General features: G+C 42.1%; 1 protein-coding gene across 4 annotated transcripts in view; it reads right to left on the minus strand.

Annotated features, from left to right (window-relative positions):
• Positions 1-108: 108 nt before the first annotated feature.
• The window catches only part of FAM168B (family with sequence similarity 168 member B), a 40,604-nt gene continuing 23,198 nt past the window's right edge, over positions 109-17,514 (minus strand). For all 4 annotated transcript variants that reach the window (XM_045797165.2, XM_045797164.2, XM_045797169.2 and 1 more), the window contains exons 4-7: positions 7,385-7,527; positions 7,073-7,250; positions 5,210-5,335; positions 109-4,754 (exon numbers count right to left, since the gene is read on the minus strand). In XM_045797165.2, coding sequence (XP_045653121.1) covers positions 5,223-5,335; positions 7,073-7,250; positions 7,385-7,527 — 434 coding nt within the window. In that variant the 3' untranslated portion in view covers positions 109-4,754; positions 5,210-5,222. The remainder of the gene's footprint in view (positions 4,755-5,209; positions 5,336-7,072; positions 7,251-7,384; positions 7,528-17,514) is intronic.

Consider the following 17,514-nt stretch of genomic DNA (forward strand, 5'->3'; position numbering starts at 1 on the left):
CCAAACCCTGGATTTCCTAACTTGAAAGAAGCTACATCACCTCCCAGGCAGGCCATGCCACGCCACCTCGAGATAAAACCCACAGGGAAAAAAATAAAAATCACAATATGCAACACAAGTCAATCTTTATTGAAAACTGCAGTATTAATACATAACAATTCTTGTTACAATAAACGTGCTTTTAAGAATTTTAAATCTGAGCTCCATCTACTCATCAGATTGCATAAAAAATTAAAATAGTATGAATTTCCACATAATGGAACTGGCTCAGGATGGATGTTCCATTCCTTTGTATTGATTGACACCGTAAGTTCAATGCAGAGGTGAGGGATGCCTTTAACACTGGAAGACAATGCTGACTTAAGCTTTAAAAAAGTACCAAGAGAACAGTCTAAAAAAAAAAAAAAAACAAAAAACAAAAAAAAAAAACAGTATTTTAAAAAATCATTACAAAAAAAAAAAAAAAAGGAACCATTTCTTAGTCAGTCACAACCCATGTGGCTCCTTGGGGCCTCTCCTCCATCACAGCAACCCTGACAGGAGTGCAGCAGAGCCCAACTATTTTACTGACCACTAGTGTGAACGAGGACCCATGGGAGACTGACAAGGCTCAGGAGGCTAAACGAGACACCTGTCATCTCCAACACACCAGCCCTGGGAGCGCAGGTCTCCTGAAGCCCTCTGCGGGCTTCCTGAACAGACAACTGCCTCTCCTCGGTCTCCCTGTCCCAAGTAAGTAAACTTTAGTCCTGGGGATCCAAATAAGGTTACCCCTATGGTTTTCTGTTCTTCAAATGAATGGGGGGCTGCAAGGTGGTGGGGGGAGAGGGGAGGAAGGATGACAAATCATCTGAAACACGTAATATCAACTTCGTGACTTTCTACCCAAAAAGATCAGGCCCTCCTCTGCAGGTCATCTGCGAGTCTATTCAAAAAAGTCTGATGTACCTTCAGAAAGCTCAGGCTGAGTAATAAACAGCTCAGGGAAAAACACACACAAACATCTGAGATGTGCTAAAGAGAAGAGCTAAGCAGTATGCCCTTCCCCCAGGCTAACCACACTCCTCTGTATAGACCCCCACTCACCCTTAAAAAGCACCAGAGAGAAGAACCAGAAGCTGCCCCACACCCTCAAGCCACTCATCCTTAAAACTGCCCGTGAGCCTGCTGAGGGGTCAGACAGGCATCCTGTCCTGTCTGGGAAATACTCAGGTTGGCAATGACTGGGGCATCCAGCCATTAGCTGCCAGACAGGGAGAAGGTGGCCCAACCAGTCAGAGAAATACTGTTTCCAACAGTTTACAAGAACTGGTGAAGAAGTCTGGATTTCCTTTTTGAAGTAGGCCCCAATATTGATGTGGTTGGTGTGTGCCACCTTTTCACCACCAAATGGCAGACACACTCACAGAAACCCATGGCCAGATATCAGCATATCCAAAGTGCCTTAAGAATGTATTTCCTCTCATTATAGAAGTGATGGTGCCACTAGATGGAGGAAGGCACTGTATGCACAGCGTGGAAAGGGCAAGATGCTCACCAACCAGGTGCCCAGCCCAAGGCTCAAAGCCTCCCTCATCTCCTGTAAATACTACATTTGCATAGCACTCAAGAAACAGAGTCACAGTATAGCCACTGGTAGGGCTAATAACCATACCAACAAGAATGTTCCAAAAAGATTTAACATGAGACATAAGATTCTGGAAGCGCCTTGCCTCCGTGTCTATCACCATGAATGGCCCTGGCCCTGATGCTGGCCTTACTTCACAGAGTCAGCAAGCTGATGAGACCAACACTCATCACTAAACACTCAAGTCACCTGGCCCAGATCCAAACAAATTTCCATAAGCAGAAAAATAGACTCCTAAATCTCAGCAGGGAGGCCTACTGTAGAACAATTTTTTTTTAATACCCATGATGACGTTCATGTTTAGAGGAATTAGGTCCTTCGTTTGCCTATCTCCACTTCTAAAAGAACCATAATTCAGCTGAAAGACTCTCAGGAATGTCACATACAAAAAGAAAAGGAAAGTTTCTCTGAATGTTCCACTATTATGCCTGGGATATCAAATTATGAAACAGAAGTCTATTCCTTAATTAATTTTACTGGAATTAAATGCTGTTAAAATTACAACCTATGATAGTTTTGCTACTATTCGTGTGTCCAGATTCTTACCTGCTAGACAAGATCTACTTTTCATTACCATGTTTGACCGCTGATGCCGACAGGTTCAAAACTGAAAAGATTTCCAGAGATGTATTCCATTATGCTAAAGTATCTGATAAAGTCTCCCAACTCACCTTCACAAAAGGGAAAAAAGATTTAAAAAATTATAAGGGGGAAAGTGTTCATGAAGCTGATATAAATGGGGGCAAAATGCAACCTGCCCTTCTTGTTCTCAAAAACCTCATTTAATTCAGCGCTTGTGAAAACGCTCACCCTGTGTGTGCCATGTCTCAAGCAAGCCCAGTGAAGCATCCTATATAACTATCTTTCTGCTCAATTCAAATGACTCCACCCCTCACACGTAGTTTGTGTGTGTGTGTGTGTGTGTGTGTGTGTGTGTGTGTGTGCGCGCACATGTGCGCATGCCCATTTTGATGTTTAGGGCTTTTCTAAAGCATACATTAAAATCGTATTTTCTCCTAATCTATAACACTAAACTGGGGAAACTGACTTTCTTTTACTTGGTCAGTTCAGCCCTGGAACCCTCAGAACCTGTCAGATATTTATTACAAACCATCTACTACACAGATGGAATTACCAACAAAGAGTTGAAGAAGTGGACACAAACCATGTGCCTCGAGTAAATGGCGCGCTCTCTCTCTCTCTCTCACACACACACACTCTCACACACACACACACACACACACTGACAAACACACACATGGGTTAAGTGCTAATGAAGCAATTTAAAGTACTTATCAGTAAGCACACTATGTTAACAGACATTAGGAATAAGGAACCTTCTGTTTACAATGATCCATGCAAAAATATTCCTGAACTTCTTATAAAATAAAATGTGAGAAAAATTATGGGGTACTTACTATAAAAAATAAGGTTACCAAAGGCTCAGGGGTCAGGTGTTCCACTCACCAAATGGGGCCGAATGCCAAACCAGTGCCAGAGCCCTAACCTAGCTGCCAGAGATGTAGGGGAAGGGTCCCCTCCCCAACCAAAGCCCACAACACTTGAAACAGTGATGGGGTGAACAGGAGCATACCCCACCCCCACCTGACAGACTGCTGAAAGGGAACAAAACCCTCACCCTCCCACCCCCTCTCTGAACAGACACACTCACATCGATACAAGTTGGGCACATTTAGGCAAAAAACTCCTCTTCATTTCTTATGTACAATATTCAGACTTTAAACACAAAATCCTTTCTGAATAAGTCCTGGCAGGCAAATGCATTCTGATGCTGCCTGGCCCTTTGCTGTCCATACCTGCTTTGTGCTAAGAGCCCTCAGCACAAGACATGGCAGACAAGACTCACAGACAAGAGGCACCAGCCCCTCCCTCACACCTCCACAGACCCATCTCCAAGAGCAGCCTCCAAATGGTCTCAGATGACAAGCCCCGATCAGGTGGATGGGCCCAAACACAGCCACAGACCTGCCTCTCTACAAGAAACAACTTCAAATACAGTTTTGTTCCCTTTTAATAGTTCTTAAATATACAACTTTCTTCATAACAGCTGAAATCTTTGCCCTTCTCTTGGGGGGGGGGGTGAGAACAGCAATGCCTACATAGGTTTTCAGTGGACTGAAACATTTCTTGGGCGGGGGGGAAGGAATGGTTTTCTAAGCTAAATAAAGAAGCCAATACCTCCTAGTGTGGCTGTTTCTCCTTCACATATCTTCCATCCCAGGAAAATAATTTAGTTCTACATAGGACTTCTCCAGTAAAGATACAGAAAACCTCATCTCTATCTGTAAGAAGCTTGTAATGAAAACTTAGATGGCAGAGAAATTGCTTTGCTGATACATAAACCACCTCTTGCCCCTAACTATACTGGCCACACAACTCTACACTTTCATGATGATCTTTAAGAACGTCCACACTACAATGCCCCGTGAGAGTAAACAGCAAGAAAGGGATGCCCAGTAAGCTGGCTGCGTCCCAGGCAATGGTGGCCCTCCCTGCACTCTCCCTGTCCCCGCAACTCTCTCCCCGCGCCATGCAGTCAGCGTGAAAAAAACAGTTGGCTGAAAACTCCAAGTCCACATTACCAATCGGCAACCCGCCTCAACCCCAAAGGCTGAAGAATCATCATCTAAGGGATTTCAGATACTCTATGAAGAAATTCACTTTAACACTTATAACTTTAAGACTCTGCATACATTACAACAGTGCATTAGTGATACAAGTTATAAAATGCTTTTCCATTCCTTTGGGTTTTGCATATGATGGTTTTGCATCAGTCACTGCAGGTAGATTGAGCAAGCTTTGTTTTTGTGTTTGTTTTTTTTAAACATGCATTCAACTAGATATGATTCAGAATAGATTAATACTCCCTTTTTATCATTACAGTTAGCTAAAAAATTGCCAGGCAGCCCACAAAACAGGATTTGCTTTAAGACCAACCCACAGAGTTAGTTGGAGACTAATGGCGCTGGGACCTGCTGGGCCGGGCCATAGTAGTGTTTAGCTAAGTGTAGAGAGCATTAAGAAGAAAGTCCGGGTTGGAGGCGCGAGGCCTGCAGCACCAGCTGTGGAACCTCCATGATGTGACTGCACAGCTCCATCCTCAAACCTGGCAGGGGGGAGAAAGACACACAGTCAACAAAGAGTGCCTCTGGCACCGCTGCTCCAAAAGAGAGGTGTTTCATTCAACTTAAGGAGGACAAAATCCACTACAACCAGAAAGGGCAGCAGCAGGAAAGACCACTGCTCCTGGTTCCCCTGGTACTCAGGGTGACTTCCAGTTACAACTAGAATCCTATTTCCTGCAGAAGGCAGTGGGAGATTAGAGCATGCAACAGGAAAGGAACAAAGTCTATAGTGTACACAGCAAGTACTCAATGGTTTCCTTCCTTCTTCTACTTTCTAGGGTCCCAATAAAGAACAAAAATTTAAATACCACACTGCTCTTGGATTAACAGGTAGCATTTTTCTCCTTAGTGCTTAAAATATGTTAGATCTGTCATTCTGTACCGAAAAAAAATGCACTTTAGTCAAGAGCCGACACAGGTTTCACCGGTCACTTACATTTGCAGGGTGATCACCACTGAGGGGGCACGTAGCTGTAGGTGGGTGTTCCTGGGGCCCGATACGTGGGCACAGTGACTGGGTGGGGGGCAACAGGAGTTGGGGAGTGGGCGGTCAGCAGGGTACCTGGAAGAAAGAGCAGCTGTCTTAGTGGCAGGCAGCACCACCCACACACAAGGCTAACCTGTGTCACCACACAGCTCCATGCTGCCTGACGAGAGGGCTCTGACCTGGCATGCATTGAAAGGAAGGAGGTACACAGGAAGAGGGGTAGCCTTGACCTATAGTGCCATGAGAACTCTGATCATACACAACTCAAAGTCGTATGATCACAGCAAGCTCATATGATAATGTCTGTAAAAGACTTCGTGCCTTCCCTTCACAAGAGCATACTCAATGATTTTTGGAAATCAGATGATAATTGACAAAATAAAAAAATTATTATTCAGCCTTAAAAAGGAAGGAAATTTGTTACATGCTACAACATGGATGAACCTTGAGGATGTTAGGTAAAATAAGCCAGTCACAAAAAGATACCTCCAAAAGGATTCCACTTATATGAAGTATCTTGAGTAGTCAAATTGACAAAGTAAATAGTGGTAGCCAGGGGCTAGGCTGGGGGTGGGGGGCCCAGGGGATAAGGGGAGTTGTTATTTAATGAGCAGACCTTCAGTTTTGCAAGGTGAAAAAGTTCTGGAGATCTGTTTTACAAAAATGTGAATATACTTATTTAACACTACTAAACTATATACAGTTAAAAATGGTTAAGATAGTAATAAATTGAAGAAAGGGAAGATTTCAAACTACATGAGCTTCTGAGTACACAAAGATAAATATATTTCCCTTTTAACTACAGAAAACTCAGCAACTCCCTGAGCCCATCTGTAGATAAGCAGAATCTCAAACCTAATTGCCTCACCTTGCTTCTCTTCACTTTCCATCTCCCTGCCCACAACCAGCCCACAGCCTGCCATCCCTCCCTCCACATGCCTCAAACATGCAGTTTCTGTCCCTTCACAGGTAAGTATGACAAACCCAATTACAATGGAGACTCTGGGCAGAAAACACACACCTTTCTCTCTGGCACAATCTCCCTATGTTGAAGTTAAAAAAAAAAAAAAAAAACCCATAACCAAGGGCAAGCAAGTGTATCTTGTGTGCCTGGCCGCCCAGCCACAGACAACTCATGCCCACCTTAGGTAACCCAATCCCTAGACGTTACATCAAGTCCCCAGGGGCTCCACAGTTCCAAGAAGATGTGCACATCCTACCCAGGAGTCTCATGTCTCTGAGATTTATTTTTCTGACCAAGGGAAGCCTTGGGAAATAAAGTCGATCAATGCCAAGGATTTCTACAAGTAGCTGTTATGACTAATAACACAAAGCCAGTCTTCTTAGATTTATGCAAACACCAACATTCACACAACTTGCCCTACAAAGGCAGCCCACACTAAAGGGAGGTACCGGGAGGGCAAGCTCACCTAGACACAAAGTAATCCCCTTCTGCTCAAGCTTGGTATGCTCATGGTGGGGACTGGCCACTCCTCGGCCCTACTGCCAAGGGCTCAGCTCACCCGTCAAATACAGAGATCACTATCCAGTCATGCCCACTGGAATGGTACTTGGTTCTTGGCTTGTCACTCTAAACCCCAGACCCAGACTCCTCTCAACTGAAAGGAGAAGAGGAGGAAATGAAGGGAAGGGAAAGAAAAAGATCATATGCTGTTCCTTTCCTGAAGAGTATGTCCTTCCATACAACTTGAGCCATGAAAAATCAAACCAAGGGTCAAAGACTTAGTGAGCTCTCCCTTCCCCCGGCTCTCATGCCACTGTAAAACAGGCAACCCAGGGTCAAGGACTCACCTGCTGACATGGCCATAGTGGTCCCAGCCACCATGCCCATGGTGACGCCGTTGCCTCTAGGTGGAGGGATGGGAGCAGGGTACACCGTCGCCGGCATGCCATTGGGCTGCACCACTGTGGTGTGGTGGATGACGTGAGGGGGTGCTGCATACAGGGGCTGTGTGTAGTACGTGCCTTGCTGTGGAAAAGAGGAGAGACAACTGCCACAGGGCTCCACACCCCATGGATCAGAGCCCAGACAGAACCAACCCTTCCCATATGCACAGTGCCCATGAGCACCGCTGTAAGACCCACAGCACACCCCAGGCATACCTGCGCATAGGGGCTCTGCTGGGGGTAGGCACTTCGCACAGGGTACACAGCGGTCTGGTAGGGGTTGGGGGAGGAGGAGTATGGTGGCACTGCCCCGCTGGTGGGGGAACAGGACACTTTGTAAGGTGTGCCAGGAGTGTAACCTGAAACAAAGAAGCCAATGGCTGTGAAAAACCCAGAGCTTCTCCTCTAAGGTCAGGAACAAGACAAGGATGTCCACTCTCACCACTGTTATTCAACTTGGTACTGGAAGTTCTAGCCACAGCAGTCAGACAAGAATAAAGGCATCCAAAATGGTAAGGAGGAAGTAAAACTGTCTCTATCTGCAGATGCCACGACACTACACACTGAAAACTCTAAAGACTCCATCAAAAAAACTATTAAATAAATTTAATAAAACTATAGTACACGAATATACAGTAACTTGTTGCGTTTCTACACACTAATAACAAAGTAGCAGAAGAGAAATTAAGAAAACAGTCCCATTTACAACTGTACCAAAAAGAATAAGATACCTAGGAATAAATTTAACCAAGGAGGTGGAAGACCTGTGCTCTGAGAACCGATGGAAAAAAACTGAAAACACCACAAACAGAAAGATACACCACACTCATGAACTGGAAGAATATCATCAAAATGTCCACACTACCAAAAGCTATACACAGATTCAATGCAATTCCTATCAAAATACCAGTAGTGTTTTTCACAGAATTAGAACAAACAATCCTAAAACTTGTATGTGGAACCACAAAAGACCTCAATAAAACTGCTTTCTAAAAGTGAGAGGGGCTCCTGGGTGGCACAATCAGTTAAGCGTCCAACTCTTGGTTTTGGCTCAGGTCATGATCTCAGGGTCATGAGACTGAGCCCCGCTTCAGGATCCTCACTCAGGGGAGAGTCTGCTTGAAGATTCTCTACCTCTCCTTCTGCCCCTCCCCCAACCTCTCTCTAAAATAAATCGTCAAAAAATTTTAAAAAAAGTGTCTGAGAAACTATTTCTCATTCTTTACAAGACAAGGGCTCACTCACACTTAGTTCATGGAAGTGTCAAATAGTACAACTTCTCATAAAGCTAGAGAAATACTTCCCATAGGACCCAGCAATTCACGTTCAGGTATCTGCCCTAGAAGAATGAAAACACACATCCACAACAGGACTTATAAAAACTGTTCACAAAATTTATTCATAATAGTCAGAAATTGGGAAATAATTCAAATGTTCATCAAAAGGAAAATGGATAAATTATGATACATCCAAATAAAAAAAACTAAGTATCAAAAGGAAAAAACACAAATCTCAAACCATGCTGAACAATTAAAAGACAACAGACACACAGGAGAGCACACACTGTATGATTTTATTTTCAGTACATAGCATATAAATACACCTACGGAGGGAGAAATGGGAGGGGTAGTTTGGAGAAGGCAGAACAAAAGCATCTGGGATGATCAAAGTGCTTGGTATTTTCTTTCAGGTGTGATTACATGAGTACATACAATTGTCAAAATCTAACTGAACACTTAATACATGGGTGTTTGTGTACAAATTATACCTCAAGTTTAAAAAATAAGCTGAGTGGTGCACATGGGTCACTCACTTGGGCGTCTGATTGTTGATTCCGGCTCAGGTCACGATCTCAGGGTCCTGAGATCAAGCCCTATGTTGGGTTCTGCGCGCACTGGGGAGTACGTTTGAGATTCTGTCATTCTCCCTCTGCCCCCCAGACCCAGCTCACACATGCACACTCTCTCTCAAATTAAAAAACAAAAACAAGCTGAGTATTAAAAAATTAAAATTAGAAACATTTACATTATCAGACTGTGGTTAGAAGTGTACATATATTTTGTTTTTAATTTAAAGGAGAGAAAGAGAATGAATGACTCCCAGGAATTTAAGATTTATTTCTTTATTGGGGACGAGGGGCAGAGGGAGAATCTCAAGCACACTCCCGCTAAGGGGTGGAGGCCAACAATGAAGGGCTTGATCTCATGACCCTGAGATCATGACCTGAGCCAAAATCAAGAGTTAGATGCTTAACCGATTGAGCCACCCAGGTGCCCCGAAATACACCAGTTTTATTTTATTTCCTTACCTATATATTTTCTTACTTATATACTTACTTAAGTAATTCTATTAGCCAAAGTATAGTACATCATTAGTTTCAGATGTAGTGTTCAATAATTCATCAGTTACATTATAACACCCAGTGCTCATCACATCACGTGCCCTCCCTTAATGCCCATCACCCAATTATCCATCTCCCTGTCCACCTCCCCTCCAGCAACCCTCAGTTTGTTCCTATAGTTAAGAGTCTCTCACATTTTTTGTCCCTCTCTGAAGACTTCCCATTCACTTTTCCCTCCTTTCCCCTATGATCCTCTGTGCTGTTTCTTATATTCCACATGAGTGAAACCATATAAACATCTTTCTCTAATTGACTTATTTAGCTCAGCATAATACCCTCCAGCTCCATGCACATCCATGTAATTAAATTATAAGTATTCATCTTTTCTGATGGCTGAGTAATAGTCGTGTGTGTGTGTGTGTGTGTAACATCTTTATCCATTCATCATCCGTCAATGGACATCTCAGCTCTTTCCACAGATTCACTACTCTGGACACTGCTGCTATTATAAACACTGAGGTGTGCAGGTGCCCCTTCAGATCACTACATTTGTATCTTTGGGGTAAATACCTAGTAGTGCAATTGATGAGATGTAGGATAACTGTATTTTTAACTTCTTGAGGAATCTCCATACTGTTTTCCAGAGTGACTGTACCAGCTTGCAAAAGAACCAACAATATAAAAGGGATGACCTTGCCATCTGTTGTTTCCTGTCTTGTTAAGTTTGGCCATTCTGACTGGTGTGATCATTGTGGTTTTGATTCGTATTTCCTGATGCTGAGTGACGCTGAGCATTTTTTCATGTGTCTGTTTCATGTGTATGTCTTCTTTGGAAAAATGTCTATTCATGTCTTCTGCCCATTTCTTGACTGGATTATTTGTTTTTAGGGTGCTAAGTTTGAAAAGTTCTTTATAGATCTTGGATACTAGCCCATTATCTGATTATGTAATTTGCAAATACCTTCTCCCATTCCGTAGGCTGCCTTTTAGTTTTGTCAAGTTTCCTTTGCTGTGCAAGCTTTTTCACTTGATCAAATAGTTTATTTTTGCTTCTGCTTCCCTTGCCTTAGGAGATGTGTCTAGCAAGAAGTTGCTGCAGCCGAGGTTGAACAGGATGCTGTCTGTGCTCTCCTCTACGATTTTGAGGAATTCCCATCTCCCATTTAGGTCTTCATCCATTTTCAGTTTATGTCTGTGTATGGTGTAAGAAAATGGTCCAGTTTCATTCTTCTACATGTGACTGTCCAATTTTCCCAGCACCATTTATTGAAGAGACTGTCCTTTTGCCACTGGCTATTCTATTCTGCTTTATCAAAGATTAGTTGTCCATTGCTTTGAGGGTCCATTTCTGGGTTCTCTATTGTATTCCACTGATCTATGTGTCTGTTTTTCTTTTTTTTTTTTTTTTAAGATTTTATTTATTTATGTGACAGAGAGACAGCCAGCGAGAGAGGGAACACAGCAGGGGAGTGGGAGAGGAAGAAGCAGGCTCCCAGCGGAGGAACCTGATGTGGGACTCGATCCCGGAATGCCGGGATCACGCCCTGAGCCAAAGGCAGACACTTAACAACTGTGCTACCCAGGCACCCCTATGTGTCTGTTTTTCTGACAGTACCATACTGTCTTGATAATCACAGGTTTGTAATATAGCCTGAAGTCTGGATTGTGAGGCCACCAATTTTGGTTTTCTTTTTCAACATCCCTCCAGCTATTCAGGGTCTTTTCTAGTTCCATACAAATTTTACGGCTATTTGTTCCAACTCTGAAAAATGTCGATGGTATTTTGATAGGCATTGCACTGAATGAGAAGACTGCTCTGGGTAGCACAGACATTTTAACAATATTTTTCTTCCAATCCATGAGCATGGAATGTTCTTCCATATCTTTGTGTCTTCCTCAATTTCTTTCACAAGTGTTCCGTAGATTTTTCAATACAGATCGTTTACCTCTTTGGTTAGGTTTATTCCTAGATATCGTAGGGTTTTGGTGCAATTGTAAATGGGACTGATTCTTTAACTTCTTTCTTCTGCCTCATTGTTAGTGTATAAAAATGCAACTGATTTCTGTGCATTGATTTTATATCCTGCCACGTTGCTGAATTTCCATGAGTTCCACCAATTTTGGGGTGGAGTCTTTTGGGTTTCCCACATCAAGTGTCATGTCATCTTGGAAGAGTGAGTGTTTGACTTCTTTGCCATTTGAATGCTTTTTATTTCTTTTTGTTGTCTGATTGCTGTGGCTAGGAATTCTAGTACTACAACAGTGGTGAGAGTGGGCATCACTGTCGTGTTCCTGACCTCAGGGGGAAAGCTCTGAATTTTTCCCCATCGAGAAGGATTTCCCAGTGGGCTTTTCGCAGAAGGATTTTATGATACTGAGGTATGTTCCCTCTTTCCCTACATTGTGGAGAGCTTTAATCAAGAAAGGATGCTGTATTTTGTCAAATGCTTTCTCTGCATCAATTGAGAGGATCACATGGCTCTTGTCCTTCCTTTTATTGATGTGATGTATATCACATCGATAGATTTGCTAATGTTGAACCACCCTTGTATCCCAGGAATAAATCCTACTTGGTCGTGGTGAATAAACCTTTTAATGTATACCGAATCCTACTGGCTAGTATCTTGGTGAGAACTGTGGCATCCATGTTCATTGGGGATATTGGTCTGTAATTCTCCTTTTTAGTGGGGGTCTTTGGTTTTAGGATCAAGGTAATTCTGGCCTCATAGAGGCCAGGTATGGAAGTTCCTTCCATCCCTATTTTTTGGAAGTTTCAGAAAAACAGGTATCAATTTTTCTTAAAATGTTTGGTAGAATTCCCCTGGGGAGCCATCCAGCCCTGGACTCTTGTTTGTTGGGACACTTTTGAAATTATTGATTCAATTCCTTTGCTGGTTATGGGTCTGTTCAGGTTTTCTTATCTCTTTGTGCTTCAGTTTTGGTAATTTGTGTTTCTATGAATGAATCCATTTCTTCGATTGCCTAATGTGTTGGCATATAGTTGTTCATAATATGTTCTTAAAACTGTATTTCCTCGGTGTTGGTCATGATATCTCCTCTGTTATTCATGATTTTATTAATTTGGATCCTTTCTCTTTTCTTTTTGATAAGTTTGGCTAGGGGTTTACTGATCTTAGTAATTCTAGAGCCAGCTTCTAGTTTCATTGATCTGTTTAACTGTTCCTTTGGTTTCTATTTCATTGATTTCTGCTCTAATCTTTATTATTTCTCTTCTCGTGCCTGGTTTAGGTATTATTTGCTGTTACTTATCCAGCTCCTTTAGGTGTAAGGTCAGCATGTGTATTTGAGACTTTTCTAATTTTTTGAGAACAGCTTGTATTCCCTCTTAGGACTGACTGCCTTTGCTGCATCCCAAAGGTTTTGAACAGTTGTGTTATTTTCATTTGTTTCCATGAATTTTTAAAATTCTTAATTTCCTGGTCAACCCATTCGTTCTTTAGTAGGATGCTCTTTAACTTCGAAGTGTTCTGAGTTCCTTCCAAATTTCCTTTTGTGACTGAGTTCAAGTTCCAAAGAACTGTGGTCTGAAAATATGCAGGGAATAATCCCAATCTTTTGGTACCACCTGAGACCTGATTAGTGACCCAAGGCATTGGTCGTGATCTCCCCTCTTTCATTCATGATTTCATTAATCTGGGTCCCTTCTCTTTTCTTTTTGATAAGTCTGGCTAGGGATTTATCGATCTTACTAATCCTTTCAAAGAACCAGACTCTAGTTTCACTGATCTCTTCTGTTTTTTGTTTTTGCTTTTTTTTTTTTTTCATTTCTGTATCATTGATTTCTGTTCTGTTCTTTATTATTTCTCTTCTCCTGATGGATTTAGGCCTTATTTGCTGTTCTTTTTCCAGCTCCTTTAGGTGTAAGGTTAGGTTGTGTATTGGAAACTTTTCTTGTTTCTTGAGGAAGGCCTTCCCACTTAAGACCACCTTTGCTGCATCCCAAAGGTTTTGGACTGTTGTGTTTTCATTTTCATTTGCTTCTATGTATATTTTAATTCTTCAATTTTCTGGTTGATCCATTCATTCTTTAGTGGGACGTTCTTTAACCTCCATGTATTTATGCTCCATCCACATTTCTTCTTGTGGTTGACTTCAAGTTTCATGGCACTGTGGTCTGAAAATATGCAGGGAATAACCCGTCTTTTGGTACCAGCTGAAACTTGATTTGTGACCCAGTATGTGATCTATTCTGGAGAATGTTCCATGGGGACTTGAGAAGAATGTCTATTCTGTTCCTTTAGGATAGAATGCTCTGTATATATCTGTGAGGTCCATCTGGTGGACCTTCACAGTGTCATTCAAAGCCCTTGTTTCTTTATTCATCTGCTTAGAAGATCTGTCCATTGCAATGAGAGGGGTGTTAAAGTCCCCTACTATTATTGTATTATTGTCGATCTATTTCTTTGATTTCATTATTTGAAATAATAATGTTTCCCTTGTTTCCTTATCGATCTTCTGCTTAGATGATCTGTCCATTGCTGTCAGTGGGGTGTTGAAGTCCCCTAGTATTACTGTATTATTGTCAATGTGTTTCTTTAATTGGTTTATATAACTGGCTGCTCCCAAGTTAGGAGGATAAATATTTATAATTGTTAGATCTTCTTGTTGGATAGACCCCTTAAGTATGATACGGTGTCCCTCTTCATCCCTACTACAGCCTTTGGTTTAAAATCTAATTTGTCTGATATTAGGATTGTTACCCCAGCTTTCTTTTGAGGTCCATTAGCATGGTAAATCGTTCTCCACCCCCTCACTTTCAATCTGGAAGTGTCTTTAGGTCTAAAATGAGTCTCAGCTTATGGATGGGTCTTGCTTTTTTATCCAATCTGATACCCTGTGTCTTCTGATTGGAGCATTTAGCCCATTTACATCCAGAGTAACTACTGAAAGATACGAATTTAGTGCCAATATATTACCTGTAAAGTCCCTGTTTCTGTAGACTGTCTCTGTTTTCCTTCTGGTTACTTTTTTTTTACTTTTGGGCTCCCTCATTGCTTACAGGATACCCTTTAGTATTTCTTGCAGGGCTAGTTGAGTGATCACAAATTCTTTTAGTTTGTTTGTCCTGGAAGCTCTTTATCTCTCCTTCCATTCTGAATGGCAGCCTTGCTGGATAAAAGTATTGTTGGCTGCATGTTTCTCTCATGCCATGCCTCTGTGGATAGGTCTGCTGCCAGTCTAATGTTTCTACCATTGTAAGTTAAGGCGCTCTTGCCTCAAGCTGCTTTCAGGATTTTCTCTTTATCTCTGAAATTTGCAAGCTTCACTATTATATGTTGGGGTGTTGACCTATTTTTACTCATTTTGAGGGGTGTTCTCTCTACCTCTTGGATTTGAATACCTGTTTCCTTCCCCAGATTGGGGAAGTTGTCAGCTATGATTTTCTCAAACGTACCTTCTGTCCCTCTCTCCTCTTCTGGGATTCTAATATTGTTTCACTTTATGGTATCGCTGATTTCTTGAAGTCTCCCCTCATGGTCCATTTAGTTGTTTTTCTCTCTTTTCCTCATCTTCTCTCCTTTCCATCATCTTGTCTTCTAAGTCACTAACTCTCTCTTCTGCCTCATTTACCCTAGCAGTCAGAGCATCGATTTTAGACTGCATCTCAGTTAAACTATTTTTAAATTCAGCCTGATTAGATTTTATTTCTGCTCTAAGAGATTTTCTAGAGTCTTTTATGCTTTTTTTCATGCCCCAGTTTATAACAGTTATCCTGAATTCCAGCTCTGACATTTTATGTCCATATCGAATTACATCTGTGGCTGAGAGTACTACCTCTGGTTCTTTCCTTTGTTTTGAATTCCTCTTTCTACACATTTTGCTCAGAGAAGAATAAATAAGAGAACAAGATCAAAAATATCAACCATGACCCAAGCAAGATACACACCAGACAAATCCAAAGAGGTTAGAAACCAAAAAAAAAAAGAAAGAAAAAAAAAAGGAAAAAAAAGAGAGAATATAATCTCCCAGATGGACAAAACAGGGTGATCCACTTGGTCCTAGGTGTATTTTGGTCTGTTAGAGGACACTAAAGCCCAAATTTGTAAAGAAAGCAAAACTTAGATATGTATATATAAAAATAAAATTGAATACAGTGAAAGGAAGCCAAAAATGAAGAATATAAAATGTAAATGTAAAAAAGAAAGTTCAAAAAAAAAACTTAAAAAGAGATGATAAAATAAGAAACTGAAAAGAAAAAAAAAGAAAATTTTAAACTGAAGGATAAAAGAATCATGAGAAAGAAACCTCAAATTCTATTTATAATGCTATCTCCCCCTAGTGCTGGAGTTTTGCAGTTTTGTGTGCTTGGTAAACTTGGTATTCCCCCTTAAGTCCCAGCTGGCCTCCTGGGGGAGGGGCCTGCTGAGCTGATTCTCAGGTGTCTTTGCCTGGGTGGAGTTGTACCGCCCCTTACAAGGTGGATGGGCTCAGTCAGGTAAGCTGCTTCAGATTGTTCTAAGTGGCTTTTGTTCCCTGAAGGTTTTCCCTGCTGCTTTAAAGGATGAAAATAAAAATGGCCACACCCCATCTCCAGCCCCAGAGCTGAAAGATCACTGTCCTCTCTCTTCAGTAAACCCTCAGGGAAAAGCAGTGTTCAATTCTGTGTGCCCCAAACTCTACAGACTCCTGTGGTACACACCTGTGCAGATCCTCACAGGAGGTGGAAGGAGGGTTCCTTGCCACTTGCAGGGCACCCACATGGAGAGCAGTCGCCCGATCCAGTCCCGGTTCGCAGTTAATGATAAACCAAGCTGAGAGCCCACTCCCGGGCTCGCTGACCGTAGCAGGTCTCCCCCCTCCAGTGCTTGGGAATTCTGCCGGCTCAAGCATCTCCATTCCTTCTGACCCCATGGATCCTGAGACCACACTGTCCCACCTAGGATTCTGCCCCACTTTGCCAACCTGAGCACCTTTCAGGAAGGGACGTCCCTCACAGAAGCAAACTTCTACAAATTCCGATTCTGCACTCTGCTGCTATATAACTTTCCGGTAGACAGCTTATGGAGGCTCCCTCCCCCCACCATTTATCATCTTCCACTATATCCCCTCAGATTCACTTCTCCACAACTTCTACACCTTGCAAAAAGTGGTCATTTTTCTCTTTGTAGAATTCCACCAATTCTTTTTACATGTCAGGCTGAATTCACAGGTGTTCAGAATGATTTGATAGTTATCTAGCTAAATTCAAAGGACCAGAGGAAACGAGGTCCCCTACTCTTCCACCATCTTGCCTCCCTCTCTGCACCCGTTTTCAATGATGCTTTTTCTAAGCCACAAGAAAAAATCCCCCTTTTCTACAAGGATCAAGTCAGTCCTAGAGGTCCTTCTTACAACTGTTATGTAGGTTCACTCCCCAAAATGCCCTGCATGGCATACATTACAAAGATGCAAAGATACTATTGCCCAAAATGTCACACAGTCATAGGTAGCAGCGCGGGTACAACCCCAGATCTGGCTGTGAGTCCTGACTCCTTTGCCCAAACCAGGCAACTCCCAGGCTCAGCTGCTTTCTGTTTGAAGAGTAAAAAGATCTTCCCAGGTTTTACTATATTATTCTGAAGTTCATTTTAACTGTTATGTTAACTGTAAGTAAAAACAACAAATAGCCACTCTGCTCAGTTGCAGTGCTTCCATCACCATGACTGGTCACAAGTATGCCAATCATGCACCAGCATCTCACGGATCCCAAACTGATAAACTGATTTAGAAAAAGCAGCAGCTTCCTGAAGAAGTGAAAACACACAAGCAATTAATTCATGACCTGGAGAAAAAAGTGGAGAAAACAAAGCCTTTAAAAGCCTATCACTATTCTTAATAAGAAAGTCCAAGACCATTTTGTCACTATTCAAACTGCAGAAAGAGCGTGGAGCTTGGACTGCATACAAAATGGAAGCTGCCAACCTGAACAAGCTTCCGGAAATACAGTATAAAACCAAAACAAGGAAGACCTAGGCATACAGCCCTCCACAGAGAGATTCTGATT

This window comes from Ursus americanus, chromosome 10 (genome assembly GCF_024610735.1).
Source record: "Ursus americanus isolate L20-20 chromosome 10, mUrsAme1.1.p, whole genome shotgun sequence".
NCBI classification, from domain to species: Eukaryota; Metazoa; Chordata; class Mammalia; order Carnivora; family Ursidae; genus Ursus; species Ursus americanus.